This window comes from Rosa chinensis, chromosome 5, assembly GCF_002994745.2.
Source record: "Rosa chinensis cultivar Old Blush chromosome 5, RchiOBHm-V2, whole genome shotgun sequence".
Classification (NCBI taxonomy): domain Eukaryota; kingdom Viridiplantae; phylum Streptophyta; class Magnoliopsida; order Rosales; family Rosaceae; genus Rosa; species Rosa chinensis.
This window is the reverse complement of record NC_037092.1, coordinates 21506488-21515535: the sequence shown is the minus strand read 5'-3', so window position 1 is coordinate 21515535 and position 9048 is coordinate 21506488. Positions and strand designations below refer to the sequence as shown.

The 9048-nt window shown below is 37.9% G+C and overlaps 1 protein-coding gene across 1 annotated transcript; it reads right to left on the bottom strand.

The window, feature by feature from the left end:
* Positions 1 to 5621: 5621 nt before the first annotated feature.
* On the bottom strand, positions 5622 to 7118 carry LOC112203415 (probable transcription factor KAN4). Its single transcript, XM_024344385.1, has 6 exons — positions 7016 to 7118; positions 6821 to 6897; positions 6642 to 6678; positions 6189 to 6294; positions 5858 to 5930; positions 5622 to 5768 (listed from the first exon to the last, which is right to left on the bottom strand). The coding sequence occupies exons 1-6, from the start codon at positions 7116 to 7118 to the stop codon at positions 5622 to 5624; spliced, it is 543 nt and encodes a 180-aa protein (XP_024200153.1).
* Positions 7119 to 9048: the final 1930 nt, after the last annotated feature.

Here is a 9048-nt window from a genome sequence, read left to right as displayed (position 1 = left end):
TTCCTGCTTTGTTTTTTGAGTTTTTTTTTTCTTTTTTTTTCTGGGAGGAGGGGACGTTAGTACTTGTGGCAGTAGCAATGGATTCCAAAGCATGAAGTACCTTCTGGGTAGAATTGATTATGAAGACAGAAGACCATCTTCAAGCTTTGACTACTCAAGATGGTAGAGGCATTATTGGTACAAAAATATGTTATTACTCTGTCATTGTTTGTTAATGTTGAATAATGTGGTGAGGAGAAAGCTGATCTTGAAGCATCTCAGTGCTAAGCAAGTGGCTGGTTATGATTTTGCTGCGTTCAGTGTTCATTAGCAGCATTTGGGATATTGAGATGCAGGATTTTGGTGCCTCTTTCGCCATTGGTTGTCACCACAGTGAAAGCTATGTAATGCTCAGTTCCACCATGACTGATGTAAGCCATTCCCCATCAGATCCTCTGATTTCCTGCACTTGAAAATGCAATGCAATCCTATGTATACTTGCATAATGGCATTGCAATATTCTTTATAAATTGAAAATCTATTCACATCAAGCGCTTTTCCACATAGATACAATAGTTCAGTTTGGATTATCAATTTATCATACTTAATTATTAGTTTAGCTAACCGTGTGCTTATATATTCTTGCCTACCTTAGTAATTCATATTCCTTCCTCTTATGTATGGAAGTAATGCTAACGCTACAATTGGTATTACATACATGTATTGTACTTTCTTGTATATAAACCCCCTTGCAGCCGAACCCCAACTTCCATTGGAGATATTATAGTGAGAAAGTGATGGAGGCAATGGCAACATAATGTGCCCCATATGTTTTTTATTTATTTATTTTTTTTTTATCATCAAAATCTCTACTTGCATTGGCACCCACCTAGCAAGCTGCACAACTCGAGCCAACTACCATGGCCATCTTAGACCGCCCTCTATTTGCTGTTGAAGTTGATTTTGGTAACGGTTTTTCTCCTTGCTTGAGCCTTGAGGAATTGGGATAACGCTGCATTCCATTAGCGTTCAGTAGAAACAAACAACTCATGTGAGAGAACCAGCAAAAGTGGACGTTATGAAGGCCAAATTGCTCAGGGTGGTTATGAAAGCAGGCCATGCAGGGAGGGTAGAGTTGGATATTTAGGTGGAAATTTCTGAGTCACTGCAAAGGAGAAACAGCCAAAAGGGCTCAAAACTAGATTGTTTAGATGGCGGGAACGTGGCCTCCATGCCGATGCTTTTCATAGAGATTGAAGCAGCTGGAGAAGGCTGAGGAGGCAGTTGCGACTGTTGCGTACAGTCAGGAATGCCAAGCAACAGTTTCGTTCGTCATCGCTTGTGGGTCATTTCTTAGAAATTAATAGGGAAAATGATCATTTACCCAATTTTAGCTTAAAAATTGACTACTTACCCAAACAGTCTAAGAGTTCATTTCCCTAATACACAATTATGTATTTATTTATTTATTTTTGGGACAATTTTGCCCTCTCCTTCTTTGTCACTTAGAGAGAGAAGTGATCCAAGACCTTGCCGAACTCCGGTGACCAATGGTCGGCCGTAGTCTCCGGCGACCAGTGACCGGAATCCCGAATCCAGCTACCGGACTGGTGACCGGATTCCGGCGTCAGATTTTATTGCCCCCCAATAAATATATGGACCCTAATTTTTTCTTTCTTTCTCTAATTAGAGGTGAAAAGACTCAAAGAGAAAGGGAAAATTAAGGAATTGGGCAAAAGTCCATTTGACTTGGGGTAAGTGTCAATGTTCAATTTTGTAACAACATCTCTGCACTAAATAAATTGAGATAAAATAAATAAATAAATTGAGATCAATCATATGGTACTTCTACATCTTGCACCATTTTGATTGCAGACTTATTGGTACTGTTTACATGAACATAGCATACTCTATTTGTCACATGCTGATCAATCACTTGGGATGTACATTTCAACTGTTAGATTTTGAGTTCAACCTCTTTAAACACTATATATATATATATATATATATATATATATATATATATATTTTTTTTTTAAAGGGCCGGTGCGGCTGCTCTCAAGCCTTAATTAATGAAATTACAGAATACATTGGGGGACATAGTGCCTGAACCCCAAATTACAAGAAGCATTGAGAGAACTTCCTGAGATAATAACAAGAGTCTCAACTAAAACAATGTATTCTAACAAGCACCGATTAGCTAAGAGTGCTCTACTGGCTACTCTATTCGCTTTACAATTATAGTGATATACCAGAAATATAACTCTATTACAAAGAAACATTATTATATATAGCACAGCTTTCTCACTATATTGCCACTAGAAAACACTATTTCAACAAAGAAGAATGTTTGTATTCATCTATATTTCAATAGAAAATGAATGTTTGGCATTCTAGTGTTTTTAAATCTTTTATATATGTCCTCTTAGGTTGTGTTTGTTTCACAGGACTCTGATGCCCAACCTTAATTTCTATATGAGTCCAGGACTACCATAACTTGGCTTAAGCTAGATTAGTACCTGACTCATGTTTGGTGCTGACAGGGACTAAGGAGCAGACCAGCACCACCCCGAACGGTGGCCTCCAACTCCAAATAGCCACCGTGGACCCAGCGTCGAGTCCTGGGTCTCCCCTAGCAACACCACCTGCCCAGTCACTCGAACCCAACTCGCCGACTTCACCCTCATCCCCAACCACACTCTCCGCCGGCTCATTCAGGTCTGAGGCTGCCTGTGGTCACGAGCTTATGTCGGTGTTGGCAGGAATGAGATCGATTGTACTCGGATCTGATCGAAATGATCCGACCTGGTTTGGTCTAATGGATCTGATCTGGGAGGGGGTTGATTGGGATGGGTGATGTTTGTCAATGGCGTGACGAGGATGGTGGCGGTCCCGCGGAAGTGACTGTGCAGTGCAGCGGGTAGTCTTCAGGAGATGGGTTTCGGCCAGGCTTGATTGTTGGTCTGTGATATTCTTTCTTCCTCGGCCGGAGCGCCGGAGATGCTAATCAACACTCTCGCCGACTTCAAGAAATGCGACTCGGAGAGAGTCCTGGCCACCATAGAGAGCTCTTCTGCGAAGAGTAGAAGGAGGCTTGCACAATCCCATGGTTTTTGGTGGGTTTGTGGTAGAAGGTGTTGGGGCTACTATTGGGACTGTGGAGTTTCATTAAAAATAGTCCTCCTTGCTGCCAAACATGGGATAACTGGGATTAGACTACATAAGGATGTCCAATCCCATGTAACAAACACGGCCTTAGTTTATGGGTTTATCTATTTTGTGGTTTTAGCTAGTACTTTCTATGTCTGAAACATATATGGTTATTTAAGTGATGAATCGTCATGCTGCATTTCTAGGATTCTAGGAATCTAGGATGTAGGTCGTTATATGTAATTTCACTTCTATTATTAATAAATATTGAAATCGGTAATCAAGTTCAGAAAATTATTCACAACTTTTCGAATTTGATTACCTCAATTAGGTCCATAGGTTACTTTAGTAATTTTAATAAGCATCCATTTCTTTAAAAACGGTGTTCAATTGTCTTCATTCTAAAAAAAAATTCCGCTCATTCAAAACTCAAAAGACTTCATTTTTTTGGTAGAAAATTCTCGTCCTCTAGTCTTTTTCCTTTGAGTGCTGGTGGCGCTACCCCTACCCTCGACGGGTTTCCCTTGTCGAATCTAAGTTCAGATATGAGGCTTTTTCTTTTCAATTTATTTTTCTTTGTCCCTAGATCCATACATGGACCTATTTATCAAAAAATCTTTTTGGCTAGTTAAGGAAAAAAAAAAAAAACACTGATTTTGTTTATAGTTTGCGGTGCCTTGGTCTCTTCTTGTTGAGAGTTGATGGCGATATTCACACCCTTTATAAGTTTTCTTTATCAAGTTTAAGCTCGGATCTAAGGTCGCCGCTTCCCTGTCTACTTTATTTTATTGCCTCTAAGATTCGTACTTGGATTTTATTTATTGAAACTAAAATTCTTAAGAAAAATTATTTCTATATCTGAGTCTCTTCTCGTTGTGATTGGTGGCGCTGCTCACCCTTATTATGTTTTCTTTATCAAGCTTAAGCTCAGATCTCTTACATGTCTTCTGTCTTTTTCCGTCTCTTCTATATCTAAACACAGATCTATTTATGGATACCGGAAATTTTAAAGAAAAATTCTCTATATAAAATCTCTGTGATATACATGTTCTCTTCCAGTTTAGAGTCAACAACGTTGTTCACACCCTCCTTAGGTATTTTAATCAAGATCAGCTTAGATCTAAATCAACACTTTTTCTTCTCAAGAACTTTTGTCAGTGATCGAAATAAGCGAGACAAATGACTCCATTATAGAAAAGCTTCACTCTGTAGTCCCTTTCCGTTGATAATCACCGGCGCTACACATACCATCTCAAATTTGAGTTTTTTTTGTTTTATTTATTTATTTATTTTTTTTTTCCCACACTTTGCTTTTCCGAGTCTCCTAGACTGCTAGACCAAACTCATCTGATTATTTTCGAAACGGTAGATTTCTCTACCTTCATCTAGAGGCGAAGTTCAAAACCTGTTTACGTATCCAGCTCAATATTTTTCTTTCTTTCACTTGGTAGACTTAAGTTAACACACCTATTTTATTTTCATCTATAGCCCATACCTAGTGTCCCAAATTTAAGCTAACTTAATTGCCTAAATTTTCAAACTTTGCCCCGCCTCTACAACCACGTCCTTCTCTTGGTTGCATTTGGCCTTTTTGTTTTTTATCTCCATGGATCTATTCTCCGTTGATCGTTCTTTATTTTGCAATGCCAATTGACTGTCAAACCTACTTATTTGAATTGGCCGGATCCTACCTCCTCCTGGGCTACTGCATCTTTTGGTGGATGTCCAGCCTCGTTGACAACTCAGGTGCGTAATTTATTGCACTCACTTATAGTTCCAGATTGAATTTGCAGGGAGATCGAAGAAACCGAAATCTTACATCATTTTCCAGATTTAATTTTCTTAGGTAAATAGGATTGTTTCCATCCTGTCTGGTTTAATTTTCTTGGTGCATATAGGTAATAGAATTTCTCATCATTGATATTATATAAACTTGCTTTTCATGGGGTCAAGGCTTTTGATTCTATTTTCTACTGATAACATGTTAGAAAACCTCAAAATTCGCTCAAAAGAATAGTTACATTTTCTTAGAGCACGTCCACCCGTTGAGGTTGACAGGTCAATACTATTCATTACTTTTTGCCTTTCATTTCAATCATTTTGGTTGCCATATGTCAGATACTGTTCACAAAAGGTCACCGAATGTCAGTTGGCTAATCAAGAAATTGACCCAGAAAGTGATCTAGAGTGACCTTTTGTGAACAGTATCTGACTTGTCAACCTAAATAGTGGAAATGAAAGGCAAAAAGCAATGAATAGTATTGACTTGCCAATCTCAACGGGTGGACTTGCTCTTAGGGTCGTAATTTTCCCACTTTCTCACGATTTACACATCTTCACATACTAGAAAATGTGAAGATGTGTGAAGAAGTGTAAACTGTTAGAAAGTGGTTTTAACCAAGAGTGAATTCAAGAGAGAGTTCAACCAAGAGTGAGTTCAAGACATCATTTACATTAGAACTGTCACTGTTTACATATGTGCATGATTGGTTTTAACCAAGAGTGAGCTCGAGTTCAAGGGAGACATCATTTACATTAGAAATACTCCCAGCATTTGATGATGAGTTTAGTGTCTGAGGCATTGTGGCATCAATAGCTCCTCGAATATTAGCATCAGTCCCTTCATCATCATTGCTTTCCTGTAAATGTCATATGCACACATATATGGAATAAGTTCATTGTACATTTAGCAGCAATAAGAAGACAGTGAAGAGAGATGGACTTTTACTCGAGTATTATTGGTTAATCCCTGAAATAGATCTGTAAAGATGAGGTAAGATTTCGTTTTCTTCTCATCTTTCCTGCAAAAGTCACGCACCCAGCTAGCAAGGTCAGAAGTTGCAGATATATTGTTAGACATTCTCAAAGGTAAATCCTACTTACCCAACATGCAACCTTTGAAAGCAATAACATAGTTTCTATTAGTTGCCATAGACAGGATGCATTATTGTAGATGAATTTCATGACCCTATTACTATTTTGGCAGTACCTGTTATTGCTTTTATTTTTTATTTTTTATTATATATATTTTTTTTTATGAAGAAGAGGATGTCAAATACCAGGGTGGAGTAGCGGAGCTATTGATTGATTCAGTTAGGTACGAGTCATTTGAATGCGAGGAGTGCTTCCCCTTCTCATTCGCCTCCGCTCTTGCAGCTGCTGCTTCTGCAACAGATTTCAGTAGGAGATTAATTAATAAGAATTAATCTTGATGGTGCCAAATATGCATATATGTGTGTGTGTGTGTTATTTAATTAATTAAGCTTATTCAGTGCCTCGCTATTTTGATGTTCTTCTTTCTCATGGGATTTCTTTCATCAATTTATTTCCATCCTAGCTATACATGATCAACCCTACTTACACTGGACTAATAATGCAGCATGAAATTAAGATGTAATGATCATTTTAATGAAATGATCAATTTTAATTTTCACTGATTATTGAATGAAAATATCAGTCCAGGAATTTGGGTGTGAGGCATGTATGAAAACAAATTGTGTTAATACATATACCTTGTACTAATTCTTCATCTTTCATGTTTCTGTACATCTGTTCATAGAAAACTTCAACCGTGAGGAAAAGAAATTATGAAAGATTTCAAAGCCTGTAATCAACCCAATTGAACCCCTCCTGTCAAAAATAAAGGGCTGGGGAAGTTCAGAACCGAAATCTACAATGATGGCTTAATTACCTGAAGATGGCTTTTTATATGATTCATGGTGAGACCTTTAACATTCATGATTCGCAAGATCTTCTTTGGAGTAGCTCCTAAAATTGGAAAAGATCGATAGAGAAACAGATAAATAAGCAAACACAAAATGTTGGGAGAGGCTAACATAAACATATGAGAGAGAGAGAGAGAGAGAGAGCGAAGTTAGATAATCACTGTCTGCTCCTCCAAGGATATCAACTGCATGCACAAAACAGCGGTGGAGATCAGGTGTCCAGTGAATCCGAGGCACTTTAGAGCGAACATAAGGTCTAACCATAGCAGCCAACTGGCCAGTAGGTCTCGGCAGTGGCGGAGTAAAAAATTTAAGTGTACTGGGGCATAAAATGAAAATAATAATATCAAAATAACACTAATAAGCAACTTATATCCGACAATTTCTACAACATAATTTAATTTTAATTTTCTTTTCAAGTATTTTAACATCTCTGTAAAAAAAAAAAAAAGGGTTTATAATTGAGAAAAGAATTGACTGATAATCGTCATTAATGTTAATAAAATAATTTTTTAATAATTTTTGTATTAAACTTGAAAATCTGTAAATAAAAAAAATTATAAATGATTAACTAAAATTAATTATATGATCCATGTCAAAAGAGTTCAGGAATCGAAGTTCAAAACTTGGGTGCAAGACAAAACTGCCCTGCCTTCTTTCTTTGGTTTTGCCCAATGCGGGAATCGAAATCACAAAAATGAAGTTGAGAGCCTTGTGCTCTACCAACTGCAGTACTGAACAAAACCATCTTTCATTCACTCATCCCCTACTATATGATATATATATATATATATATATATATATATATATATAAAAATCATAATTGGGGCACGTGACCCAGCGTGCCTTTACCTCCCTCCGCCCCTGGGTCTCGGCATGATCATCCTTTCAGCTTGCAAATTCACACGGCGAACTCCCTTATGCTCATGAGGTTCAGTCTTCCTTTCTTGATTCTCATAGGATGAGAAATGTGGAGTGCTTTGTAATTGTAATTGTTCACCCCTGTTTGATCCCCTAACCTAAGAGAGCTCCCTATCTTGGAGCAGAGGGAGCTTTTATTTGCTATTTATTTTATCAGAAGAGACTCAGAGAGCTAGAGAGCTAGATAGGGGCAATTGTGCAACATACACAGGAAAATAGAATAAATACAGAAGGTGACCTCTTTGCTCATTTTGTCATTGTGTCCTTCGGTGGCAGGTTTCCTCATGTCCAGATGGACGTACACTTTAGTCATTAGATTAGAGTTTCCATTTGTGAAAAAAAAAAAAATAATAATAATAATAAGAGGACTCAGCACATAAATTGATGCCTGTAGTCCCAGGTAAGCCGGTTGTACTGCCTTCATGATTGGGTGAAAGTGAAAAAAAGTCATGTACTTTTCAATTCAACTTCAAGTTCTAGGTGTTGATGCCGTCATTTTCTTACTGGGGTCGTTTTCTACGCATTCTTTATTTACCAGACTATCCGGCACTATCCAAAACTAAAAGAGCTTGGGAAAGGTATGCAGGTAAAATTTTATCCACGAGTTAGAGCCAATAAAGCAAACGTTATAAGAGAGAAAATTGAATGGTTGACACAAGAAGCCAAAGAAAACTATGCCAGTTAACATGACAAAAGCTATGCATTCTTAAAAGAAACATCCTACAGACTAAGTAGTCAGACGTCCCATATAATATTATCCTAAAAAACAATCCCTAATTTCTGCCGAAAAGAAGTGTGTTCTTGCACTCCCCCAGTCATTTACTCAATCACAAAGCAGATATTGATCCCAACACAATCCCATTCCTCGATAAACACGAAGCATCTAAAGAGTGAGGATGAGGACGTCGAGAATCTCTGGGTTGGAGAGTGGAGACACGTCGGGGATGAGGACGTCAGCAAAACGACCAGGCTGGTTTCGTAAGCAAAGCGCATGCAGTGGAGGGCTTACTTAGAAATTTGGAAGGAATTTCTTCATTAATACTAAAGGAGAAACAGCCAAAAGGGCTCTCAAACAGATCGATCAAATGGCGGGAACGTGGCGTCCATGGCCATGGTGGTAAGTGGTAACAGAGAGTAGCAGCTGGAAAGTTAAGAGAGAGAGAGAATGGTATTCTCCTATTTCTGTAGTCTATATGCTTGTATCTATGTTGTTTAATTTCAAGTATTATATATGAAGGCTAGTTCAAGTTTGATTAAAAAAAAAAAAGGACAA

Excerpts from the sequence above, each read along its gene's own strand:
- LOC112203415 (XM_024344385.1), bottom strand. The coding sequence starts at position 7,118 with ATGGTTAGACCTTATGTTCGCTCTAAAGTGCCTCGGATTCACTGGACA. Across the intron at positions 6,898-7,015 it reads TATCCTTGGAGGAGCAGACA|GAGCTACTCCAAAGAAGATC; the intron begins GTGATTATCTAA and ends TTCCAATTTTAG. Across the intron at positions 5,931-6,188 it reads AGCTCCGCTACTCCACCCTG|GAAAGATGAGAAGAAAACGA; the intron begins GTATTTGACATC and ends TGACTTTTGCAG.